A 27,478-nucleotide genomic window follows, 5' to 3' on the forward strand; every position below is an offset into this window, starting at 1 on the left:
ATAACCTATGACGTAATTAGGGTTTATATAACGGCTGTGAGAGGCTTTAATCGGCGTGCTGCACCCCTTCAGCCCCGGTTCGTCTGGTTCCCGTTCGCCAGCCTGGAGCTGTGTGAATGCGGGGGTGTTGTGAGGCGTGTTATCTCCGTGTTAATGTATTATTAAACGGAGTTATTTACTTACCCCCTTGCTGGGGTGTGCCTGTAGTGTCCTTTACCCCTAGGCTGCAGGGCAGTTAGTAGGGAAGCTGCAGTGCTGCTCCATGCGTTTAGTCAGAGAGGAGTAACGGTGACATTGGTTTGCCACACCCTGCTCTGACTAAACCCTTCCCGTGGCCGCGTGTCACCTCTTATTTGCCTTATTTGAGTGTGGTGGGAGCGGTAGTGTGGCCTTCATTCCTTGGCACTCTCTGGGTATGTATACCACCGGCCACCAAGAGAATAGATGGGTCTAATAACAGCCGCGAGGTACTAAGATCGAGTGAGTACCTGTGAGAGAGGACAGCTTGGTCCTCTGGTCTGAGTAAAGGTATCTCAATTGGTCTGCCCTGGTCTGGTCTGCCCAGGAACTCATGGTGGAAATATTTTTTACCGAAAACACAATCTGCACTTCACGTGTGATGTGGTCAAGTTCACCTTTTGCACTTTGGACCCTTACCTGCACTTTTTATTTCACACCAATTCTTCCTGGCATTATGGCAGGAGAGGATAGGGACGAGGCTGGGGCCAGAAATTGAGTCACTGTTCACCTGAGGGCCCTTCAGTTTTGTTCGGTGCACGTGTTTCTTGGTTTTCGGATGAGTTATGCGTCACATGCCACCAAACGCTACAGTGGAACTGGTTCCCTGAGGATTCGGCGTTGGATTTTAGCGGGGGGGGGGTACCTTATACCAGCCGCTCCCCCTTAAAGACTCCAGTGGGTCTTCTCTATAAGAGAAGATCCTCTCTATAGGCTTTAGTCTGGGAGGGAAGAGGCTGCACTACCACAAGAGAAAGATTGGGTACTCGGTGTCCACTGTGGCCTTATCACTTTGGATTAGAGGACTGCATTGGGAGGCGGGTCCTGCGGGTCCCGCGGGACCCGCCAAAAAACTTGCGGGCGCGGGCGGTCTTTCTGGGGCTGCGGGCGGGAGCGGGCGGTCAGGCACTGTACCTGCGGGTCCCGGTAATCCCGCACAGTCCCGCGAGTATGCCTTCTCGCTGCTCCATTACATTGTCTCCTATCTTGCTCCGCCCATGAACAAGGCGGAGTCACATGATGTGACATCACTTCCTGTGACCCCGCCTTGTTCCTGGGCGGAGCAAGAGAAGAGACGCTGTGAGGGAACAACTCGAGGGCAGCTTTGCGGGACTGCGCAGGAAATCAGGTAAGGATGCGGGCGTGATTGGCCACAAATGTGGCGGGAGCGGGCGGGAGCGGAACACCCACATTGCGGGAGCGGGATTCAAAACAGCGGGAGCGGGCAGGAGCGGGATCCAAAAAGCAGTCCCGCGCAGGGCTCTACTTTGGATCACCAGCACCTTTTTTCTTCACAACGGATGTAGACGACGGGAGGAGCACAAGCTTCCAAAAGAAAAAAAGCGTTCGCAAATGCATCACGCTGCTACATATATATAGTCACATAGTACATAAGGTTGAAAAAAGACCTAAGTCCATCCAGTTCAACCCTTCTACCTAACCTAATGTATTTGATAACGCCACCTCCCTTGGCAGTGAATTCCATACCTTTACTGTCCTTACTGTAAAGAATCTCTTACTTTGTCGTCTATGAAATCTCAGCTCTTCCAGTCTCAGAGGGTTGACCTCTTGTTCTTTGTACATTTCTGTTAATGAACAGGTCACTAAGAGCTCTTTATATTGGTCCTGCATATATTTATATAATGTTATCATATCCCTCTGAGATGCCGATTTCCAGAGCGCTGCAACTAGAATGCTACCTATAAATCACACCTACATTCCCCATTCTCTAATGTGGCTCCATATACCTAATGGGACCCTAAGCCAGGCTTCCTCAAACTTGGGGTGCGGATCCAGTACTGGGTTGTGAGATGCCCATCACTGGGTTGCCGCAGGGCTCTCATTGTACTGAGCGCTACAAAATGTAATGGTATTTAACAGTGTAATTGCTCTTACAAAGAATCTCCAGGGTAATATGATACTCATAAGGATGAGATCCACCTGAAATATTACTGTCTTCCAAATGCGTCTATTACCGGGTCACTTGTGTGGGCATGATCTATGTATGTACGAAAACCCTGCCCTAAGCGGCTTCTCAAAGGAACACGTATGTCAGTAGTAACCTGAAATAACAGCGTGTCGTAGCTTCCATTGTTCCCCTCTATTTATTTTTAAGTAGGAAATGTTTAATGCAAATCTTGCTACAAAACTATTTGCTATTCCATCCCACTCTCTCCCTCTCTCTCTTGAAAAATATGATTGAGGGATTTATGACAGATATCAGTGTTATAATGTCAATTATGGCTAATTTTGAAAAGAAAATGATAAAAATGTCTATTTTGAAATAGTAATAAGGTAGTTGTACTTATTGCCCTATAGCTTGCAATAAAAGCCTTGGGTATTTTACACTCAGGACAAACCTTTTTTCGTTAACTTTTATGGATGAGTAAAAGATTTTTCAAATAAAAGTCTTAAAAGGTGTTTTTGATTTAAATTTTCACCATTTTTAATAGTAAATTAGATGAAATGATCACAATAATGGCATCTAAAGAAAGCTATTCTTGTCCTGAAAACAAACCAGTATATAATTTGTATGGGTGCTATAAATGAGAAAGATGAAAATAACAGCTAAACACAAACACCACAGAAATGTTAACAGCCATTGTCACGACGGGTACAAAAAATAAATAGTTGGGTCACAAAGGAATGCAAACAGTGAGAAGCAGCGCCCACCGGTTTCCCACCTGCTTTCTTGTTAAATCTGGCCAGATTCAAATTTTTCTGGAAATACGTTTACAGTCGATACTGGAAACTGTTTGCAGCATAATTATTATTATGTATTATGTTTTATATAGCGCCATCATATTCTGCAGCGCTGTACAATGGGTAATAACGTTATTTACTGATTACTGATAAAACAACAGAAATCATGAATCAATTTATTGATCAATTTATTCAGCATTATTTTTAATTGAGACAGATTACACATTGTAAACATCACAACAGGTGTCTGCAGACATTGAAAATAATTTAACAATGGGGAAACAAATGGAAGTTTTCGGTATCCAAAAGAACAGTATAAATGACAAGATCATTGAAGCGAGTAAAAGCACAACAAGGTAATGTTAGGAGGCTTAATGTATCAACATTTAAAAACAATAAATGCATAAGAAATTGTAATGCTGCTGATAATGTATTTATTAACAAGGAGTAGCTGCTAGCCAGAATGCCATCTTGCTGGCCGCTCTCCCCCTGTCCCCTGTAACGAGTTCCCTTCCATTAAAGGCTGTCTGAGGCTAGCCCTGCGCATGCATGTGGCTCGCCATTCCTTTACATTAAGCCGCTTCCCAGAAGGAGAGAGCGCTGGGAAGTTCACAAATTGTCAGTATGGATAGCACCAAGAGAAACCGCTTCAACAGATACTCAAACACAGCAGGAAAGTGATTGGTGTTACCAGTGTGTGACTTTATATGATTACAAGAGGCGGATAACTGTGTATCATATATGTAAATAACATTACCCTGTTGGCATGTGGGCACACACAGGAAGGCTGTGTGTTCAATTCCATTTAATCAGTATTAAGTACCATGTAACATGGCATGGCATTCATAAATAAGTCATGGAAAAGTTTATTGGTGGGAATGACTAGTGACTAACAATGATGATGCAAAGGAGATTAAGGTCACAAGCAACTGCTACATAGATGTTTCTTGACTTTTTTTTGGTGGCATTTTATTTTGAAGTCTTGGGTCCCTAAAATTTTCAAATCAAATTCCAAAAGGTAATGGGCATTATTTGTTAAATAACAACACACTTTAATTACGGCAAGTTCAATAATTATGCATTGAATGAAAAAGAACCCGTTTTACTGCCAATTGGATCAACAGAGAATAATAATGCATTTAACAGGTTTAACAACAAAATAAATCTATGATAAATGATTTATACTACAAACTGTGCAGCATAACTGTGATAATAAAGCCACAAAAGACAGAGATAAGTTTCTTGGGAAATTAGGGCAATTTTGGTAAGTTTTCTACAGCTAGATTTAGGTAAAAACCATATAAACAGTTTAGTAAGTATGCCAACATTTTTGAGAGCTACAACTTCCGTTACCCTCATCATCATTCTGTCTGAGGGTGATGGTAGTTGTAGTCGATGGGAGCTCGAAAAAAATAATTCACTCTATTTGTATTTAATTTATGTTTGAACGTTGCTTTTATTGGGGGAAGGGGGGTTTAGTGTGGTGGTGATGGAGCACCTGTGACTTCACTATCCCTGATCCCAGCATGATAGTCAGGATCAGGTTTTTCTACTAGCACAATAGATTAGCTTAGAGCACACAGGTACTTTTATCCCCCCCCCAATGTTTGTTACCCCAATTTATCAAGTGGCCATATTAGACTCTCTCCTCCATGGACCTTCAGTCTACTTTTTTTACATACTTTGAAAAGCTACCAATTATGTCCAATCGTTAACACTCTTTTCATCTCTTTAGGAAGTCTTAGGTGCTGATCGACAGCCTCCATCACACGACAACAATGTTTTTACACAATCGCTTGTAGCAGATGCAAAGATGGGACCTTACATTGCCTCCACGTAAAATGTATGTGGTTGGCTCCTGGGGTCCTCCTGCCAACTCAAAATACAAAAATTCAAGCACTAGTGGGCATTTCCACAAATCTATCAACATATACATTTGTTATCATGACAGACCCTTCATTAAGACCTTTGTAGAAAGTTCTGCGAGTGATCCAGATTTTTTAATTAATTTTGAGTCATGTGTGCTCCACGAGGACATTTTGCACACATGAACCGTCACTGTATATATGAGTGTGTCCTGGTCTCCTTCCACTTTTCCATAGCATACACTGGTATAATGTCCTTTATTTTTAAATAAATAATTTTGGGGAATTGTGCAGTGTACTTTCTGGCCAGAGACTCAGTGGCACAGTTAATAGAGCTCCACCAAGTGCACTATTTCGGAGACTTTAGCAATCTAATCTATTTAGATTATAAATTACATCACCTGGACCTGGTCAGACACACTTACCCAGGTCTAACACCGGCCATTCCAAGATTTGCTTGTGCTTCATACTTCTACACAATTATTGAAATATTCTGTTTATGCACATTGACATTATTAATAACTGACTCAGAAGTATAGCAGTGTTAAGTAATGTCATTTTTCCTTCTGCTTTTCAAGTAAGAGTGATCACGCCAACGTTTCAGTACATTTGCAAAAGCTGCATGATAGTGACAATATTAAATTGGCCATTGTAAGCTCACAAGAGCAGAGCCCTCTTCTATTTTTGTATCAGTTTGTTTTTGTGTGTGACTTTAACCCCTTCAGTCCCAGAGGTTTTTGGTACCTCAAGTCCCGGAGCAATTTTGCCATTTTTGCGCTATGTCGGTTCAGTGATTATTCTCTTTTCCTACGAGTAGTGTACCCATGTAAACTATATATTGTTTTTTCAAGGAGAGATAGAGCTTTCTTTTGATACCATAGTTAGATGATTAGCTAAAAATTTAGGATGAGAAATTTAGTAAAAAAATAGCGTGATCAGCATTTAAAAACGTAACAGTTTTCCGGCGTTACATGATATCGGGCAGCAGAAAGCCAGTAATGCTGGCTTCTGCTGTCAGGGGGAGTCTACGGCTGTCCCTACCGCTGCAAGAAGGGCACTACGTACCGGTACGTCCATAGGGGATTATCGTGATGCGTTTTTAGGACGTACCAATACGTCCATAGGTTGACTGAAGGGGTTAAATATTTCAACTGATTCTAACAACGCTACGGAATCTCATTTTCATCTAGTTCTCAGGCCAATAAAGAAAAGGAGGAAGAAGAAATACTTTATATGAAAGCCTTACAAAATGTAACAGGAATCAGAAGCAGTCAGTAATGTACCAGAGATCAAAAAATGTTAAATAGATTCCTCCCTGATGAGCAGGCTGTATGCGGCACAGACTCCCGTCTGTCTGCTGGACATTAGGGCACCGGACAGTTCCTAGTAGTTTCCGTGATAGCTTCTCCTTGCTGTGATTTGGCCTGTAAGGGGCAGAGGTTACAGAGTCTCTGCTCCATGCACTGTGCTGTCAGACGAGCCTCAGAGTCAGGATCCCAACAGTCCTCCAGTGTTTCCCAGAGCGCCAAACTGAGCTGGCCAAAGAAAAAAACAATAGCATGGCTGTAGTAACAATACAGATACTTTTGTTCAGATAAACACTAACCACAACTTTATAACATACATCTACATTTGCAGATCTATAAATCTATATCCGTAGTTCATTTTCTTTCTTTGCTGAGAGGGTGGTGGATAAATGGTATAGCCTCCTGCCTATAGATTAAGTGAAGGCTAAGACTGAGGGAACATACATGGGTTAGGCATTAGGTTATCTAAATATACGACAAGACCAACAATCTAATCAGATGTGTGGTTTACCTGTTTAACACTTAGGACAATCGTCTGCATGCGTAAAACGAGAACTCCCACCATAATGTCATATCTTGTTGTTGTCCCAGGTTGTAAGGAATAAGTATGTAATGTTAGCTCTATGTGTTTCTTGATTCTCTGCAGCTTGAATAGTTATAGCGACTTCGAAGCACAGCTTATGTCACATGTTTTGGAATGTGTGATAACAAAAATACTGATGCCACAAATAGCATCAAAGGTCTTTACACATGCCATGTATTGTTGTCAAAATAGCAAAATGTGTCTTTATTTGCGACAATACTCTGGCTTCATGTATGGTGCTTCGTTGTATGGTGCTTAGTTGTAACTAAGACTAGATCTCTAGATTGTAAACTCGTTTGAGCAGGGCTCTCCTCACCTGTTGTCTCTGTAAGTCAAATTGTTATGTTACATACTACTTGTTATGTCCTGTCCACCCATTGTACAGCGCTACGGAATTTAATGGTGCTATATAAAACAATAAATAATAAAAATGCAGATCACACAAGAAGAGAAACTAAGGGATACCAATGCAAAACGTTATGTAAGTTTTCCTCCTCTTTTGCTCCAAGTAACATATTTAGTGCATATTGCTTGGTACCTTACTGACAATGGAAATATGAAAACAAAACAAAACAAAAAAAAACCGTTCCCCTTCAAATATTTTTTTTTTTCAAAAACAGCCATCTCATTCTATTACCATTTATTTCTGCATCTCTGCTGATGGGCCACTAGGTGGTATCTTGAGTACTCAGCGCTGTGTACAGGGAAGTAATATAGGTCCCTAGAGCCACTGTGGTGCATGGAGCCCCTGGGTCTTAAAATAATCCCAGGTTTCTTAATTGTACGAAAGGGCACCTTGAAGTTGACACTAATTGCAATTGCTAATGGTTGTTTATATTATTTAAATAACCATATACAAAGTGTTTGTCATCATATTACAAGCTTATTTTCTGAGAACTGGAATATTCCAAATCATTTTGTTAATGTTTATCATTCTACAGGCCTGCAACATTTAAAAAGCTTAATGTTTTATCTGAAAATGTTACAACAATCCCTGCGATCACCTCCCTACGGGCCATCTGCTTACCTCTGCATTGCAAACACACTCTATGAACAATCTATCTTCTACTACCCAGGAGAAGCAGAAACCCAGCAGGGTCACATTGCATTTACGAGCTAAGCTGCGGGCCTGTGGGGAAGTGTGGAAGCATCACAGACAAATCTGTACTTGAGGTAAGGGGGTGCAGGAGGGTGTATGAATGCGTATGTGTGAGCCAATGAATGATTTGTAAATAAATATGTGTGAATGAGTATCTGTGAATGAGTGAATTAATCAGTATGTGTGTGATAACATGGTGTAAGTGGGGGCTCAGCCATGCTGTTTGGGGCAAAGATGGTTCAGACAGACTGTTTTGGGCAACAATGAAACAGGCTGGCTGTTTGAAGCAAAGATGGCACAGGGAGGCTAGGTGGGGTCAAGATGGCTCAGGGAGGCTAGTTGGGGGCCAAGATGGGACAGGGAGATTAGTTGGGGACCAAGATGGCACAGGGAGGCTGTTTGGGGGCCAAGATGGCACAGGGAGGCTGTTTGGGGACAAAGATGGTAGGTCCTATGCGCCCAATCTGAGTACTAGGCAGGTCCTGTGGATGAAATCTGAGTGGTGAGGCAAGTCCTATGTGCAATTTGTGTGCCAAATGTGACATGTGATCTATGTCTGCAATTTAGGGTTTCCATGCATTATTTATGTGATCTATACCTTCAATGCTGAGTTTGCTTGTGATTTTTCAGTTGATCTATACCTGCAAGGCCTGGCTGGTGTGTTGTTTAGTTGCTGTGTACCTGAAATTCTGTTTCCATATGTTATTTATTAATACCTGCAAATATGGGGCTTCAGTAGATCGATACCTGCAAAAAATGGTGTGGTACAGTGAAGGAGGGACTCTGGGGTGATGATGGGGGAGGGGGCACCACAGAGGTGGCCTGCATCCGGGTGCCTGAACACCTAAAGCCAGCCCTGATCACGTCCTGCTCTCCATTTCAGGTCACTCGCTGGATGCGCACCATACATTTTCTGTGCGATCTGCATAGTATCTTGCTCCTCCTGCGCGTGTGGTGTGAGGACCTCTCACCCGGAGTCATGCTAGGGTCAGAAGTGAAGACCGCACTGACTCTGACAGAGTGTGGAGGGCCCAAGAAAATGCTTGTCCAGGGTTCAATCAATGTTAAAGGCGGCCCTGCTTTATGTCCCTTTTTACTATCGTCTTACTTTTCTAACCCTTTTCTTTTGTAATACCTCAGAATGTTTGCTATGCATTATAGAGCTACACTACACAACATAGAGCTACACTACACAACATAGAGCTACACTACACAACATAGAGCTACACTACACAACATAGAGCTACACTACACAACATAGAGCTACACTACACAACATTTACTTTCCTTGACTGCAACTCCCAAGTAGCTGAGCATTAAAAGCTGTAACTAGATTGGGCTTGAGGAGTACAATAAGTCTGCAGTACAGACACTAACTTTTGTTGACTGCATCTACAATAATATTCAGCAGCCATTTTGCTATCTGAACCTCATGAGAATTGTAGCTATAGACTGGTCTACACTACACACTAACCTTTTTGATTTCAACTGCACCTCCCATGACTGCGGATCTTCTGTTTTATTTAACATATTTATAATTATACCTGGGAACACTTCGGGTTTTGCCCGAGGACTCCCGGTGAAGCTCTACTTCTCCGGTTCTCTGGTGTTTGGGGACATATATTTAGCTCGCAGAGGGCTCCCAGTTATGTGCATTTATCCTCACAACTCAGTAAGAGTTTATACACAGGTAACCTACCTGGACGTTTCTGGTCCAGGGTTTAGGAAGCCGAGGTCTTTCTTTATTCTCCACTACCAAGGTCTGTAGTTCACAAAGTGTTGGGTTTGGACCCAGCTCTTCAGAGAAAACTACCTGGAAGTCTGGAGCCTGATGATCTACAAGAAATGCCAAAGTGTTTAAAAGCACAATCGAATCATTCATCCATGTTAGCACTACACAACAGAAAAAAAACTAAAAATATTTCAATTAAATGTCTGATCTTTTTAGTGCCTTCTTTTTTTTGTAAGTCTTGAAATACGGTAGGCATAAGAAAACAAAATAACAACAAAAACAAATCTTAGTATCAATAAACTAGATTTAGGACAGCCTATATACCACACGCAGGGGCACAACTAGAAACCACAGGGCCCTGGTGTGAAAATTGCCTGGGAACCAAATTCACAAGTAACATGTCCCACATTGCCACCTTTGCCCCCAAACAGTTGTAAGTGCCACATTTGCCCCCAAAACAGCTTGTCTGTGCAATATCTTACCCCCAAATAGCATGTCAATGTCATCTTTACCACCAAACAGCTTACACCATCCCCCACAACCTGTCTGTGCAATCTTTGCCCTTAAACAGCGTGTCTGTGCCACCTTTACCCCAAACAGCTTGTCAGTGCCCAAGCAGCTTTTCTGTGCCATCTTTCGCCCCAAACACCTTGTCTGCATCATTTTTGCCAACAACAAGCTTGTCAGTGCCTCCGAACAGCTTGTCTGTACCATCTTTGCCACCAAACAACTTGTCAGGGCCACAAACAGCATGCCTGTTCCATCTTTGACACCAAACAGCTTGTGAATCCCACCAAACATCCTGTCTGTGCCATCTTTGCCCCCTCCGTTTCTGATACAGCAGCTTTTAAGTTTATAAATAATAATAATAACTCATATGATGATCTCTGTTATTTTGCAGGGTTTGGTTTATGTAGTTGTAACATTTTGATATCGCCAGCCTGAAATTGGGCATAGCCAAACTCCACTCTCCTGCCCAGAGAAAGAATAGGCTGACCGGGGGAAGCAGAGTTCACATGTATAGTAATGAATAAAGAGGACATAACAAGTAATGCATCTCAACTATTTGGATTTACAGAGACAAAAGGTGAGGGGATTCCTGCTCAAACAGGCTTACTGGGTATTAAAGCATCCAGCTCTGAAGATTGCTAGACACAGGTAAATAAACATATCGTATTTCGATTTGATGTTGTCTGGTTTGGAAACATTCGTAAGTATTAGGGCTTTGTACATACCTAGACATAAATATAAGTGTGGTTATGACATGGCAAGGATCATTAATAAAGCCAAAAAACCAGCAAAGCCACACCACACAATCAAATGCAACAGTTTGGTCTTTTACCTTCATATAAGTCATTGCAGCGGATGAATATTTCCCATAGCAGGAGCCCAAGAGAATAGACGTCAGCTTGTGTCAGCGCCATCTCCCAGGACACGAGATTAAGGAAGCCATCCAGCATCTCTGGGGACATGTACCTCAAAGTGCCTGTCTGTGAAGTTCGAGTGTTAGTATACTGTACCGCCATTATATCGAGCTCTGATTACCAACAAGGCAAATGCCACACTATGTCACACTATTTTACCATGCTTATTAAATCTGGGTCTTGTTCCTTCTTATTTTTCATCTGGATGCTCTCCAGGACCACAGACAGACCAAAGTTTGAGATTACACAAGAGCAATCAGCTTGTACCAATATGTTGTCGCTGCTTAGATCCCGGTGAGCTATCGCTGGTTTATAGGAACCTAAGAAATATACCAAAGCAAATATATGCGGTAAATTGCCACTAGTAATCTTTTTAATATCACTGCCCCATATTAATTTAATACATTAACCCTCAAAAATATATTAAGATCATATTCGTTGAGTAAAACACCTTTATCAGCAAACATTTTGCTAACATGTTTCTCATCACTGTTTATCTCTTTAGCAAAATACGATCACTTTGCGATGCTGGGTGTAATACTCGTCGTATCCTTTCACTGCCGGGGGCGCTGTTTCCTACATCACATAAAGATAGCTCAGACAGAGCATGCAGTATACCAGGTTTTCTTAAACCTATGGCCTTTTCACAGCTGCGATCACTTGTCACAATAGCCGGGAACCCTCAGGGCTTTCACTAATACTTAAGAATATTAGAAAATATGGAAGTTTATTCTAAAAACTGTAAGGTGCATTTGTTAAGGGCCCTCCAATAAGGCATCACAGAGGAGGTACACAGACATTCAATAGATGCTGCACCCATTAATGTATTCTGGCCTAGGGCAGCATCCTCAGGCCTGCCTTTATGCCGCTGCACAATGGGCCAGCGCTATGTGCCTTTAAGTAACAGGATCTGTCCTCATATCCAGGCACTCAACATGTGGACGGCTGCTGCAAAGGGGTATAACTCACAGGCTGCATCGGATATTTCTATCTTCCTACTTAAACTGGTTTAACATATTCTGCAGGAGTAGATTCATCAAGAATAAAATATGTGTACTAGTAACAAAAAGAGAGCAATAATGACAGGTGAATAGTTGAAAATGGGAAATACAGAGGGTTGTTGACTGATATGATAAAAACCCAAGAATTATTTTCTTGTGAATTGAATAAAATTTACTTAGAACATAACAGTTTTCAAAAAAGTGAAGATTTCTATATAATGTGACATCATTGTAAAATAAACCAAACCTTGTTTTAACAAGCATCTATTAAATTCTTCTAACCTCTCCATAAGTCTGCATGAAGAAATGCCAGTCCTCGAGCCAAGGAAGCAGCCATTCGACAAGCTGTGACCCAGTCAGTGGTGTGACCAGTTAAGTAATTTCTGAGAGATCCCTGTGTTAGAGATGTCAATTTACAAATGAGTAACTATGCAAATGACATATACCCATATCAAGTTCCAATTGTGACCAGAGGTGCCTACCACCTAGTCATACTAGTCAACTCAAAGCTGACCAGATCATCAAATTAAATCTGGAGACATTATACAAAACTCTAAAGGGAAGCTGTCACGTTCAAATCCATTAGACTATAGATATAAATTCTCTAAAGACTCTGTTCTGTTGCCAAAATAGACTCTGTTCTGGTCGTGCATACCTATAATCCTCCGTGTTTTGTCACAGAATGTTATGCAGTGTGTATACATGCCTGGCAGATGCATTTTAGTCAAGGTACACACCATGGTTCTCACCTCTGGATAATGTTGTAGAACCAAAAGCTGGTGATGTTCCAGGGGTCCTTTGTCACCACCACCTGCTGCTAGAAGGCGTACAATGTTTTCATGCTGAAGTGGGGACAGAAGGCTAAGGATTCTCCACTCCTTTTGGTACACTTCTCTCAGTGGTGGTGGGAAACTCTTTATGATCACACCCCTACCATGCAGAAGTCCAAGCCACAAATGTGCTTCTAACTGCTCTTCTCTTAATGCCTGAGGTAATGCAAAAGATGTAACCATCAGGCTAATCTGATTCATGTAGTTTACTCATGCATTCCATATAATGCTTCACATCAGCAAATTGACAACGAGAAAGGCCACTTGAATAGACAAGGACGTGGGAATGACTGCTGGCCTAGGCGGGCAGCTATGAGCATTACGGCCTGGGGGGAGCTGGCACCTTTTGGCCTGGGGGAAGTAATAATCCTACAAAAAAATTACCTAAACAAGCACATCCCTGCTTTACATCGCTACAGCAAGTACACACATGGTGGTGCTAGTCTGCAAAAATACAGAATATGGAAATAGGTAGCACTCTTGCTTTACCCATCTATACATGCAGCAGGTACCTGTAGTAAGGTGAGTCCTTCCACTGGCAGGGTTGGTGAGGAACACTCATCCTGAGTGAGAACATCCTGAAGTTCAAGTATTTCATCCTTTCTTATTTTGAGTTTCCTTAAAACTGAGCCAACAGAAGTGAATGGAAAGAAAACAGAGGAAGAAAGAACACACTTACAAAATGTTTGCCAGGTTTACTATGAGAGTTCACGTGCCTGTATCAATGTCACATACCTTTAATGAACACCAAGACACACATTATCAAAAAGAGGATAACTATGACTGCGTAAACAACCAAACGGTAACCTGAAAAGTAAGTGACATCAAAAAATCAGAAATGGTTAAAATGATCTAGGATCTAGATAGCATTCCAGAGAAATGAAACCTTTAGTTTTAGAAACAAAACATTAGTATGTGCTCTTTATTGGTACAGCAGACAGATCATTCATATTCACAGCCCATTATGGTCTGGCCAAATTCGTTTTTATAACTTAGTACAAATCCATCTTTTCACACTAAGACACTGGTTATAGGAAAGGCAGTGTCCAGACGGCACATATTCAGCAATGACACGTTATAACTGAACTGTTTTTATTAACATTCCCGAGTGGAAGTTATAGTGGTACTAAACCATTTATAACAAAATACATTTAAAGAAAAGAGGGAATCCCAGTAATAAAGTAACACAAAGCCCAGTAAGGAATTGCCAGTAAAACCACACAATAAAGCTTCAGGCAGTGGCCACAAATCATTAAAGCAGAGTAGCCCAATTGGCAATGGCAAGCCCTCCCAGTGGCATCACCTGGGGGTGTAGACCGCACTGGGTGACAACCTCAGCGGGTATCACCAGCACTGACAGTGTCACCTGACTGCAATACCCATTAGTGGTATACCATGCTATATGCCGCTCCAGTAGGAAGTAGGTTACTAGCATGAATGCAGGCAGACGGTTTGAGGGTAGAAATCGCACAGCCAGACAATTTGGAGAGAGAAATAACAAAGGCAGGCTCCTTTGTGAGCAGAAATAGCACAAGCACACTGTTTGGGGCAAAGATGGCACATTCAGGCTGTTTGAGGCCAAACATGTCACAGGCAGGCTGTTTGGGGGGCAAAAATGGCACAGATGGGCTGTATTGGGGGGGCAAAGTTGGCACAGACAAACTGGGGGCAAGGGTTGCACAGACAAGCTATTTAGGGAGCAAAGTTGGTCTTTGCTATGCCTGTGGCTGGCAGTTCTGATCACTGGTATGTATCGAGCCTGTGGTATATATGTGATATATATATATCTACATATCTACAATGTTGCAAGCAGCAAATCTTCTATTTGAGCAGTTCAAGTAGTCTCACAAAAGCTAATAATCTGGAGATGTTTTTTTTTCAAACAGGAAGCCATTGGCCTTTTTTAACATCACCCAGAACCATCACTATTGCCAAGAAGAGGACATTTCTGTTGTATGAAGTATGGATCTGTCACCGTTGGCCAGCAAACAATTTATTGTTTAGTTAGATATTAGATAATCATAACACAGAAGTGCTCAGGAGAGGCATCGATTTATAGTAAGGGATGGTGTGACATTTTTTTGGGGGTGAAATCTAGTCTCCCATGTCACATGAACAAGGTCTGAGAGATGCCCATTAGTGTTGCTTTAGACCATTTAGTTATTGGAGAACCAAACATAACTAAAGCTAGGACTACATACCTAAATAAATGCTTTTTTTTTGGTGCAGATGTGATTAGTATGTTAAAAAGTCCCGTCCTGCATTACATCACATAGCGTGCTGTCATTTAATGAGTACTATTCACTATGCTTATGCTGTCGCAAACCGCGATGTCAGGCTTTCATTTTATAACATCAAACCAGACAGTGATGTCACATTCTTGCAGTTTATTTTTTGGGCCCAAAGCTCTGAGCTTATGTCACAGAGATCCCAACATACAACTCTGTATGATGTCACATATGTTATTAAATTGACACTTATGAGTGTTCATTCCCTTACTGAAGCTGCTTGCATTCCTCAGTTGCTCCCTCGCTTCTCCAATCCAATCACAGGACAGGTTCCAGCGAGCACATGTCTCCAGTTCAGCTTGGGTGGCTGATAAGAAACCCAGTTAGAGCAACCAGTTCCTCCCCCAGCACCACCTGTGTTCCCAGTGATAAGCATTTCTCCCTTAAACCCTTTACCCACAACAAATTCCTGACACAAAATACCGCAATCACTGAACCACATGTGACAATATATATATATATATATATATATATATATATATTGTAAAAGAACATTTAAAAGTGATTCGATGTGCCACACATTAACTATTTAAATTCCCTCGGATTGCCTGTCTGGTACTCAAAGGGTTACAAAGTATGAGCATTTAGCCATTCATGCATTTGAAATATATTTGTGACAATGAAATAATAAAAATAAGCCATTTTCAGTAAACCCGTGGAAACATCTACAAGGAAATAACATAAACATTAATCCTTTAAAAACATGTTTTTTTTTACTTATTACTTCTGTAATGCTTTTTGTTACCGCTGGAAACGGGGATGCTCTAGAGGTGCATAGGTGAAACATTATAACTGCTATCTTCCTATGCAGTATATAGTGACCAGCCCCAGTGGGCTACTTCTTCAAGGGGACAAGGACTATGTGCTAGATAATGGTTAAATGGTCCTTATCCGCCATCAAATTTAATGTTTCAATGTTATGCAGATTTTGTTCATGGAGATTCTCGCTGAGGTTGGCCTTTCATAATGCATAGTGAGGTCAGTACTGTTCTTCTTCACCCACTCTGTGCCAGAATTCCTCATTCTTGTGAGCAATCACTGCAGGAGCCCCCACTTTTCTTATGTATGCAGTTATACTCACGAGCACTTGGTTTGTGGTGACGGGTGATGTTTGCGTTGCACATATCTGAAGAACACATGCAGTAGTACATAGATTCCCTTTCTACTGGAGAGCAGACCGCAGACCCGCACACTGCACTGTCTGGAAAGCAACCTAAGAATTAAGAGACATGGGTACAGTTGTAAATGAACTAGAGCTATGGCAAACAGGTGATAGCTTCTATGACTCTTGTCCAGGGTCATCATCATTAATCTACCTGCACTTCCAGAGTCCTGAACAATTAAAGTAATCAGGGCCACAATGGGAAAAAAACAATGCAAGCGAGTAGACCACTCCATGATGCTTGGCCAGTCATGTCCAACACACATTTGCAGTGTTCATCAGATACACAAAAACCCAGATGGAAATGGTACCCTACGGCTGAAAGCTATGCTGCAGATATTTATAGTGCTACATGTGAAAAAAGTTACCGTTGATAATTCTAGTTCTTCAGAGCATGGTGGGCAATATCTTAAACAAACAATTCTCATCAGTAGAAATACTTTTTGAACTAAGCAATTCAATGAAATAAAACAGAAATTATTGTTTAGCATAACATTCAGGGTAAAGGCTAATATTTTCTATGCTCAGATGAAAAAGGGATGGAGTCTCACTCAGTACAACAGGTTGCAGCTGTCCATCAAGCTCACTCCACATGCCCATGCAGCAGTTGCTGTGTTCACAATGTATCTTTCCTGGCTCCTTCTCCACCCCAAATTGAGAAATAGGGAACTTGACAGGAAAAGAGGAGTTTGCAAACAGCGCACACAAGATGCCTTCAAGATGGACAACTAAAGGAGAAAATAACGTATTTTAAAGATGTTCATTACTGACAATAATTGTAAGTTCCATGGTCCACAGCAGTTGGTATGATAAAGGTTACCCATCCCATATGTTCCCATCATGGCTCGTACCTGGTAGGAACATAGTGGAGCTGAGGAGGAGAAGGCTGAGAACTGAAGTCTCATGAGACATTCCGATAAGCTGATGAGTTTGTCTGAGTTTGGTTGTCTGTTGGGCCCTTCAAAAAGCTCCATTCACCTGCTTTCTCCTAGATAGTATATATGCCCATCTTTTCGATAAATGCGTCCTTTCGTCTTCGCTGAGACCTTTTCTTTAGTTTCTTCCCTTTTTTTTGTCTCCGAAGCAGCAGGTGGGGGAGGCTCCGATGGCAGAGTGAAATTCAAAGTCAAGGATATCTAACCTGGGGCGGATCTTGGATGTTGCTTTATTCTGGGGAGTACAATTCTGAGAACACTGTGAGGGAGGGCAGAACATTATAGTCAGATGGCACAAAATAACACAATTATTTGAAAACATAGATTACGTTTTGTTACATGGTATTAGCGAAGTATAAGGATATGAGTTTCAGAGTTAAATAAAGGTCAGCAACATGAACTGCTCATGAAAACATGCGCGACATTGAAAACAAGTGATTTACACAAAGAAACATGTTTGAAGGGACCAAACTAGCGTTAGCAACACAAATGGAGGGCCTGGAATGGCAGTCTGCTACTATGTTGCCAATGTATGGCTCAAGAGAGAAAAGGTTTAGCAATGCTGGAAGCATTCATTTCTTGAACTCAAAAACCAACTAATTTATAGGGGGTATAAAAAGTGATTCTGGTGTAAAGTATAAAAAAGAGATATTTTCATCATAGATACAAATGGACACCTTTTGTACACTTCTGTATACAAATAAGTGATAGATGCCAAGCTATTAATATTTTCATTATCTTTTTGTTTATATAGCGCCAACAAGTTATATAGCGCTTAATACAATACATATATTCAAGGGGTACGACAAGACGAGAATTGACAGACTAAGACAAACTGATATTAGGTGGAGTGAGCCCTGCTTGCAAACTTACAATCTTGAGAGGTAGTGTTCTGGTCCAGCGTGGTAATGCAAAACTTGCAATGAGAACATCTTTGTTGAGCCAGCTCAAAGTATAGGTAAAAATCACGGGCTTCTTGTAAGCGACGTCTAACCGACCCAAGATAAAGGGAGCCGCGAGGTCCGGGATATCATGTCATACACCGGCGCTCAGCACTGAAGCCACATGCACCACGACTGAGCACTCAGACAAGGTTCTGTGGAAGAGACCTTGCACTCCCACCACAGTAAAAAGATGTGGAGAAAGGGGGAAGATAGAAAGTGGTAAAGAGGAGCAACAGTAAGAAAATAGAAAGATGACAAGGAAGATAAGGGAGAGATGATGAGGAGGAAAGTGAAAGGGGGGCATAGACAGAAGGGGGAGTTATGGAGAAAGAAGAGATATTGAGAAAAGGGGAGAGATAATGAAAAAGGGGATAGATAATAAGGGGAGAGATAGGGAGAAAGGGGAGAGATAGAGAAAGAAGAGCAATAAAGAGGAGACAGAGAAAGATGAGATATAGAGAAAAGGAAGGAGAAAGATGAGAGGAAAGGAGATAGTGAGAAAATAGGAGAAAAGGCAAGAGATATATGAGAAGGGGGAGTGATAATAAGAAGGGGAGGGATAGGGAGAAAAGTGAGAGATAAAAAATACAGTTTGACTTCATTTTTTTGCATGACTTTAGGGCTGACATTCTTACTTTTATTTTTTTTAAATGTGTGTGGAGGAGGGCAGGATTTTATCCTTAGACCAGGCAGCACAATGTCTTGGGCAGGCCCTGGGCCCAAAGCGCCTGCTCCTAGAGCCTGCGACAACACCCGAGCAGATCGCGACTTGCACGTCTGTTTCGGGCAACACACTGGACCCACACCATTCATTTACTACGCGATCAGTGTGTGGTGCGAGGATGTCTCACGATGAGCCACACTAGGGTCAGAAGGAGGAAAGACTGCACTGACGACTCCTAATCTGCAGGGGCAATGCAGCAAGTACATGGGACCCCTTCATTAAGCGCCCCCCAGCCACATATTTTTTATATTATATAAAGAAATACTTGCCTCCAGAAGTGTGGTTGACAAGTGGCCAGTCATCCACCACCAGCATGCAAGCCTGGCCCATCCATTCATGCGGCTAGGAAGCGCAGGGGGTCCCAAGCAAATGCTTGTCCAGGATCCCATCTATATTAAAGACGGGCCTGTTTCTTAAGAACACATTGATATCTTACAGGGCTCAAACTAGCGTTCAAAAGCATATCCCTGCTGGGCCAGAATGTGCAGCATCGTGGGAGCATAGGCACAGAAACATTGAAGAGCATGGCAAGAATATATCTCTTCTAGCAATGTTTTGAGGAGACAAAGCTTTTTTCTGATTGGGTGATTAAATACGGAGAAAATTTGTAGCTATTTTAAACTGCAATCATATGCAGATCTTAGCCAAATTAATTTATCACCTTGTTGTGGTGTTTATTTTTCACTCTGCTAAGATAGACCTAATAAGAAATTAAAATGGTCCTTAGTGAAGCGAGGCGCAGATCCAGAACAATAATCGGACTTGCTGGCTTTTCCGAATCTACTTTTTTCCCTAACCTGCAAGTTCATACGTAGCCTTGGACAAAAGCGGATTATTTAAGGGATAATAACTTTCTGTGCTCCTTCTATGAAGCAGCCCCTTTTAAAGGGATACTTTAATGTATATCATTTAAAGGAACCTGAGAAGTCCCTTTATATTTTCTTGATGTTCCGTCTTACAAATACATGGAGGATTGTGCCTATTCTGTATATATGGAGCATCAAAGCCAGCCCTAGGGTTTCCATGACTCTAGATGAACTTGCTATTCGATATGGTATAGTAGATCTGGTGTTGCTTTCACCAGATCCTATTTGGTGCCTATCCAGCTGCCTAACTCACTTATACAGTAGGCCTGGCCCTGCGGGCATTTAGTGTAATTATCACCAAATATCCAATTATTGCCTCCCCCTGAAGGTATTGTCAGGTATTCTACTATGCAAGCTTCAAACAATCCCATCAATGCCCTTTCGTTTCGTTTTGAAGAAGACAGTGCTGCCACACAGTGGTCACTGCGCAAATTGCAAGTCAGTTTGGAGAGGAGGAGGATGATTGTCAGAAGCAGAGCCACCTGTGCAGGGCTGAGAGCTCCTCCTAACGGGTGGATATAACAGTGAATAGCAGCTCGATCAGAGACTGTTGTGTCCTCGTTTGGTGTGTGGTGGGCAGGATGCCTGGTGTAAAGGTAAACATTAATGTGTTGGGTTTTTAATGATTGTAAATCTACATTGGGTTTCAGCATGTGATCTCCATGCTCTGTTTATGTTTGCAAGACACTTATAAGAGGAGCTGAACGTTTATTAATTGTAATATTTTTTATTATCCAAATGTATCAAAAAAAATTCCAAGTCTATCTGTTTTGTTTCCATTTGCTTAACATGTTTGGTTAATGGTGATTGTTGCAATAGAGAGAGTGTGTGTGATATATATAATTGTATTTATTGCTTGGGCTCCTATTTATTTTCAGAAAGGAAGCTGTTATGATGCCTTAAGCTACTTTATTGGTGTGCGCGCGTGCGTGCGTGCGTGCGTGCGTGCGCCACTGTTGGTCTTTACAAATGGGCTAATCATGAGACTTTGTGTTATATTAACCATTTAGTAGCCCATTGTAAAGGCTATGTGTAGCGAGCCACCAAAAATGTGCTAACCAAATAGCTCTGATACTGGCCCTCCTGGAAACCTTGAATTCTGATTTAAAGATACGCTAAATTGAGTCCCCTGCATTAAAGCAGATATATCAATGTAACACTGGTAGCAAAAGCGCCAATTAGGGCTCTTGTACATGATCACAGGGGCACCTGAGACGCAGGGTCAAGTCCTGATAGTTCCCAGGTATGCGATGATGATGATGATGGGAGGGGGGGCACACATTTTGTGAACTTAAGGGGACCTCTGAGCTATCATATACATTAAAGTGCACATGATGCCTGCAGTGTCATTAGGGGGTTGAGGTTGGCAGCCCCACTGTTTGCTTGCTGTATTAGCATGAATGCTTTTGTTTGTTAATAAAATGTATTGTTTGTATTTGGACTTTACGGAGCAGATACTTCTGTATGATGTGGTATTTGGCTGTATATTCTGTGTTACAAACTTTCCTTTTATAGGAGATTCCTATCGCATGTGGGAGTTGCTGCCAAACAGCTGCTGGATTTATGAACTCCAATTGTGGCTATTTTTTTAATGCTAGAGAGGTCTTTTTTTAAAATATATCGGCAGAAGGCCCTGTATGCATTTGCTCCTTCGCCTACCTCTAGTTATCTGACATGGGGGGGGCATGTTTTCCTCCTTCAGACATGTGATATACATGCTGCGAGTCAGCTCTGGACTATTGACTTCAGGGGCAGCGCTCCCTTCCCGTTGATTGGCTGCTCAAGCAGCCAGTCAGGTGCCAAATCCGACCATAGAGGCGGTGTTCTGCAGGAGCTCCAGCTTTCACTAAAGCTAAGGGTTTATTTATTTTCTCAAGAATTTATATTAAAGTAGTTGGGAAGTTCCTGATTCCCTGTGACATTAAACTGTCCCTTTTAATGACCTCTTAGTGGCATTCGCATGGGTGACTACCATAAAAACTGATTAGGGTCCTCCATAGAAAGTGGGTCCTAAAACAAGTGTGACAAAGTAATAAATCACTTGCAAATATTCATTAATTTCTAGGAAGCCTCCTGTGTTGGGATACTGTCTGGCCAGGACCATCCATTTTTGTCACGCCATCTCATGACATTTTTGTTTGCAGATCATCTCACAGCTGTTTTCTGAAGACTCAGACGATGAAAATAACAGAACATTCTTTGGGTTTGAAGACAGTGATGATGAGGTCAGGCACTAAAATGGTCATGAGGACAATTTAATAAAACTTAGAAAAGTGTATAAAATAGGAGACATTAACTATTCCAATAATTTCCAGTAATATTTTAATATTCGTCTTGATTTTTGAAAAATGTGATCAATACAAAGCAAATATAGAATGATGGGCATTACGGTCTTTCAAACTAGCTCCCCTTTTCATGCGATTCTTGCTTTGGAGATGCGTTTTGATGCCTAGTTAAAATGTATTTCTAAAAACCCTACACTCAATTGCTTTCTACCAGGAAATACAGCAGCGGCCACGGTCGGAACCTGTTAATCCAGAGATCTTGCGCGTGTTCATTAAGCACATCGCTGATTTTAAAGGCTTTGTGCTAAATTGCATTCGGAATAATGCTGCAGCCACATTTCACGTAATCTCTGAGGCTCCTGGGAGTTGTATGTTTCTGCAGGCTTGTTCAAAAGTTACCATAAAGTTGTTGCATATTGGGTTGTATTTTTTTATTTAATATGTATGTGTGTAGTCTTTCAGCATCTTTTCTTCGGTGTACCTGACGGCGCTGGTTTTCATAACCTCCGCACGTTTGGATCAGCTTTACACCTGTTGGGGCAATTAGTCCTGCACATTGGGTGAATGGAGGTAGACAACAACAAGTAATGCCCTTGGAATGTGGCCAGTGGTGGAACGTGACCTCTGCCAGGCTCATTAAAATTACTGCTGTCTTGCATGATACATTGTTTGTTGGTGGAGATGCCATATAGTAGTTTTCAATATTGGGACCTTAGAGTCTGCAAAACCAGGGGACGTATCTTTGGGTTATGGAGTGTGAGGCACATGCTACTGAAATTGTTGTACTGTATAGCTCCATCAGATTCCATAGTGGTGTACAATCGGTGGCGGGACAAAAGTAGTCTATAACCTAACAATTGGGCTTACAGAAATGGGTGAGGAGGGCTCTGCTCAAACGAGCTCACAATCTCTTCAAATTTACCAAATACACTTCTGTAAAAGGTTATCTTGTTCTCTTGTAATCCCGTTTTTGACAAAAACCCTGTTGTGCTGTATTGTCCCTAATTAGACTGGTTGACCTACCATAAAATAAGCGGTATAATATTCGTGCTTAACTTCTACCAGGAGGCAATATTTGTATAAAATAATTATGGGATTTACTTTTATGCAACATTCTATAAGTGTGTGTGTGTGGGGGGGGGGATATATATGAGAGAGAGAGAGAGAGATCTATCATAAATACAGAAGGCATTGTGTAAGTTACTCATAGCCTGACATGCCTGTAAGTGTCATTTTCTGGCCTAGACTTATGAGGCATAGAATATCTGGTCCAAGGGGCATTAGCACCAATGCCACAAAACCTAGAGCAGGTTAAATCAAGCTCGCTGGTGTGCTGCTTGGTGGGCCAGTTACGAGAGAGATCTGATCCCCCTCAGCCAGCCGATTTACATTATGAAGGCCTGTGCTTAACCAGCACAACCACCATATCTTGCTGTACTTGGCACTGCACCTCCTTAAGAGGCAGAGCCCCGGGATATGACTCTGTATACTGTTGTTCAGGAGAGTATATGGCGGTGACTCCCATGGTTGGCTGGGTCAAGTCTAGTGTAACATCCAAAGTCAATATGCTGCTGGCTTCATCATCTTGCCACAAGTGGCTTTATCTGTCTTTGTAACCGTAGGCTACTGCGAAGAAACAGCCTGAGAAGGCAGCAATGTCACAAAAAGGCAGTAGGTTCTCCCTCCGAGTGGCTCTGAAACGAATGCCCTTATCGTCTGAGAGCAGTGAGGAGTCGGCAGAAGAGAATGACCGCGGTTCGTCTCCAGAAGCTATTGTCCAACCACCGGCCAAAAAGAGTGATTCTGACTCTGACAATGAGCAGCCAGATGACTTCTTACAGAGGAGGGCCAAAAATATCAGTGATAATAAAGCCATGGTTTGTTTTTTGTTTTTTCTTTATGTACATGTGTTTTATAGCTCTTGTGAACTAATTTTTCATAACGTTCCCTATTTCTGTTATCTTTATACAGCTTGCCAAACTTATGGCTGACTTGGAGAAACTCCCTGGAAACCTCCTGTCTGATTCCGGGGAGCAGAGTGGCAGTGGGCAGGTAAACACAGCATTATTTCACTGGCTATATCATGGATCTCCTAGTTTTTTCTGCCACTTCTTAATTTTATTCGAATCTTTACTAATGAGTATTATAAAAAGTAAGTACTTGGCATGTTTTATTTTTTTTATCTACCCCCCCCCCTCCCATTTTCTGCCTTATTTACAGAAGTCCAGGAGGCCCAATCGGAACTCTCTGGCTCCTCAACAACAGAGGAGAAACCTGGAGCGTTCTGCCCGGCGAATGACTCGTTCTATGGGAGGGGTGCAGCCTCCATCTCCTGAGAAAGATAGGAGAGACCAGCTGTTGAACAGACTACACAATGATCTGCTGGCTGAGGAAGTGAGTTCCTTCCTAAATCCCGTTCTAGAAAAGAGAGCAGTCATCTTCTAATAATCAAACTAAGCACTACCCTTTTATTTCAAGATCTTGTGCTATGTCATGATAAATGCGGAAAGTGTGTGTAGGGGAATGCGGTGGTGCATGTGGGATTCAGCTGGAAAGTGTCGCGTACTTCTGAAAGTGAAGGAAGATGGCTTTAGTCTGTCATGTATGCAGATGTCCAGGGCCACTGCATTGCCTTTAACTACTGCCAGTGGGTGTCTGTCTACAACTTGTGGATGGACTACATGGGTAACTTTGGCCCTAGGAGAGGGTGACATCCCTGCTGTGTTCTATGTAGCCCTGATAAAAGCTTCTTTGAGATTTCCAGTTGCGTAACATACTCAATATTTTACTGAATACCTGATCATAAAGACTGGCTTTCCATAGGTATTGATGGTGAAAGGGTTTTAGGGGTGTTTTTTGTTCTGCATGTGATGTAAGTGTAAAGTTTAACCACACATTCTCCGAGGCATGACCTTAGTGCTTTTATTCGCTTAGGAAGACGCTCCGAGGAGACGCCGGCCGCCTCGTCCCAGTGCTCTGACCATTCCCCATGTAGTGCGGCCCGTGGAAGAAATAACTGAGGATGATCTGAAAAGTGTTGCAGACACCGTGAAGGAAAAAGTATACAACAGTGTACATGTAAGAAAAATGTCCTCCCTCTGTAACGCGGGTCATGAAATGCAGATACTTGTAAACAGCCTGTTTTTAGAAGAGAAAATGAATACAAATAAAATCCCTAAAATATATATTATATACCAGATTGAAAAATATGCCAGGGCAGGAATTTTTAACTCTTAGTTCATGCAACACACTACTTGCATTGTAAGTGTTACTGTATAACTCCCAAGGGTGGTGATATGTTTTCAGGGTTCCACTTGCCATCAGTGCCGCCAGAAGACCATAGACACAAAATCAAACTGCCGCAATGTGGACTGTCAAGGTATACGAGGACAGTTCTGTGGGCCCTGTCTGAGGAACAGATACGGAGAAGATGTCAAAAAAGTTCTTCTGGATCCTGTGAGTAACAAAAAGGAATCTTGAAAGTTTTAGAAACTTTCAAGCCTTCTGGTAATGTCCTGGTACTCTGGTGGCTTGGGATACTTCATTGGGTCATTACATAATGGAAATCTTTCCAAATATTCAGTCCCTTGGCCCCAGAAAATAGTGTCTGTGTATTGGTAAACGTTATGCTTGCTATCTCATGGCTGAAATATTGGAGACATTGTCTATAGTAATTTTAGTTTCCAGCTGTCTTATTTCTGGCTCATCTTAATGTGATGCTGGTTAATCTGTGAAAAGTGGAGACTCCTCCAAGACTAGCTCAACATTGTGGAATCTTATGTCCCCCCCATCCCTGCTCTTCAACATCTGAACTTTCCGTATTCTGTGGAATGCTGAGCAACGTTAATGTCGGCACATCTCTGGCGTAATTTGCTTGTATGAGTAACACCTCTTCCATGCTTAGGACTGGCACTGCCCCCCATGCAGAGGAATATGTAACTGCAGCTTCTGTCGACAGAGGGATGGCAGGAGTGCTACTGGGATTCTCTTCCCTCTGGCACGTTACCATGGTTACAGTGATGTTCATTCCTACCTGAATAGGTGAGATGTGTGCCTCTTAATATAAATGACTGGGATCTCCAACATAACAAATCTTTACAAAATGTCATAATGCTTTCTGTGATTACTGCTATTTTATATTGATGCTAGAATTTTTATCTAAATCTAGGTGTTTTTCTTGTATTTTTTTTAGTGTTGCACATTCACTTCCTCTTTTATAATACTTTTACTGTAATTCTTCCCCCCCCCCTACACTTCTTGCAGCCTGAGAAACTCTACAAAGGAAGATGAGGACATTGATGCTTAAGACTTTGTCTTGTTCTATAAATGACCTGCACTAGCTGGTTTTCTGTTACTGTTTTTATTTGTGATGTTTAAAAGTTGAATAAAATATTTCCTGCAAAAGTTAAATATCTTAATTGATATAGACAAGCAAATTATAACTCGGGCTTGATATGATTCAGACATTCTCTAAATCCCTCCCTCATTGTGATAAATCGGGACGTTTACATTGTCCGAAATGCAAAGATCCCAGTGCTCGTTATGGATGTTCTCAAAGGCTTTTTTTTTTTTTTTTTTTTTTTTTTTTTTTTAATTTTTACATATTGGGAACTGTTGTCTTCTAAACTCAGTTGGTGTGGAAATTTCTTAATACCAAGGCATTCAGTATCGCACACGAAAAAATCGGGGCCATGCAGCCTCTCAAGTTGGCAGCGCCCAGTAAAAGGTAGGAGTTCCATTTATAAAGGTCTATCCAGAGCCTCTGAACACCCCTTACAGATGGGCTACAGGTACTGCAGCCAAACATACAGGTCAATTGAGCCCAGCTTACTAATTACTGTGATAAAAAATAAACGGTTAAAAATGAAGACCCCCAGTGATCCCATTAATGGCCCCAGTCTCAAGCAATTGTCAAAAACCCAAACTTTTTGAACAAGTCCTAAAATTGGTGCTAAATCTTCCCAAAAAATCCTAGAATGGAAAGAGTTAAATACTTGAGTGGTGTCAAAAAAAAAAAAAAAAAAAAAAAAAAATACTTGGTTGGCTTCGATGTCCCAAATCTGACATGGGCACATGATCGTATAGATAAACAAAAATGGTTCTCAAATGGCAATATGCTACTTGTACTTATTGCCCTAAAACCTGCAAAAAGACACAGTAAAACATTGTGTTTCTAAACTCAGGACAAATGCTAGAATCTATTCAGCGGTTTATTTTCTTTAGTTTGTGCAGATCACTAAAAGGGTTTTCAAATTTTTGTATTTTTTTTTTTTTTTTTTTTTTTTTTTTTTTTCCTCAACATGTTACACCAACTTTTTATTTTGTTATAGTAAAAATATATAATTTGTTGGGGTACATGAATTGAGAAGAAAACTGCAGCTAAAAGCTGTGGAAATGTTAATACATTTTGTGACCAAAGCTGTAAAATAAAAACAGCCCAGTCATTAAGGGGTAAATGTTAGAAGATATTCCACTTATCTTCTGCACTTATTC

General features: G+C 41.6%; 2 protein-coding genes across 2 annotated transcripts; one reads left to right on the forward strand and one right to left on the reverse strand.

The window, feature by feature from the left end:
* Positions 1–5,998: 5,998 nt before the first annotated feature.
* Positions 5,999–18,098, reverse strand: AMHR2 (anti-Mullerian hormone receptor type 2). The gene is made up of 13 exons (XM_053456047.1): positions 18,040–18,098; positions 17,083–17,165; positions 16,783–16,959; positions 16,151–16,282; positions 15,257–15,376; positions 13,517–13,564; positions 13,294–13,406; positions 12,701–12,937; positions 12,234–12,345; positions 11,110–11,270; positions 10,869–11,016; positions 9,494–9,630; positions 5,999–6,340 (listed from the first exon to the last, which is right to left on the reverse strand). The coding sequence occupies exons 1-13, from the start codon at positions 18,096–18,098 to the stop codon at positions 6,170–6,172; spliced, it is 1,698 nt and encodes a 565-aa protein (XP_053312022.1). The 3' UTR covers positions 5,999–6,169.
* A 5,103-nt stretch (positions 18,099–23,201) lies between these two features.
* LOC128473819 (cell division cycle-associated protein 7-like) lies at positions 23,202–26,389 on the forward strand. Its single transcript, XM_053456049.1, has 8 exons — positions 23,202–23,207; positions 23,608–23,862; positions 23,957–24,037; positions 24,206–24,379; positions 24,920–25,063; positions 25,292–25,441; positions 25,890–26,026; positions 26,249–26,389. Exons 1-8 carry the CDS (start codon positions 23,202–23,204, stop codon positions 26,289–26,291), a joined length of 990 nt encoding a protein of 329 aa, XP_053312024.1. The 3' UTR covers positions 26,292–26,389.
* The last annotated feature ends 1,089 nt before the right edge of the window (positions 26,390–27,478 follow it).

The sequence above is a fragment of the Spea bombifrons genome, chromosome 2 (assembly GCF_027358695.1).
Source record: "Spea bombifrons isolate aSpeBom1 chromosome 2, aSpeBom1.2.pri, whole genome shotgun sequence".
NCBI classification, from domain to species: Eukaryota; Metazoa; Chordata; class Amphibia; order Anura; family Pelobatidae; genus Spea; species Spea bombifrons.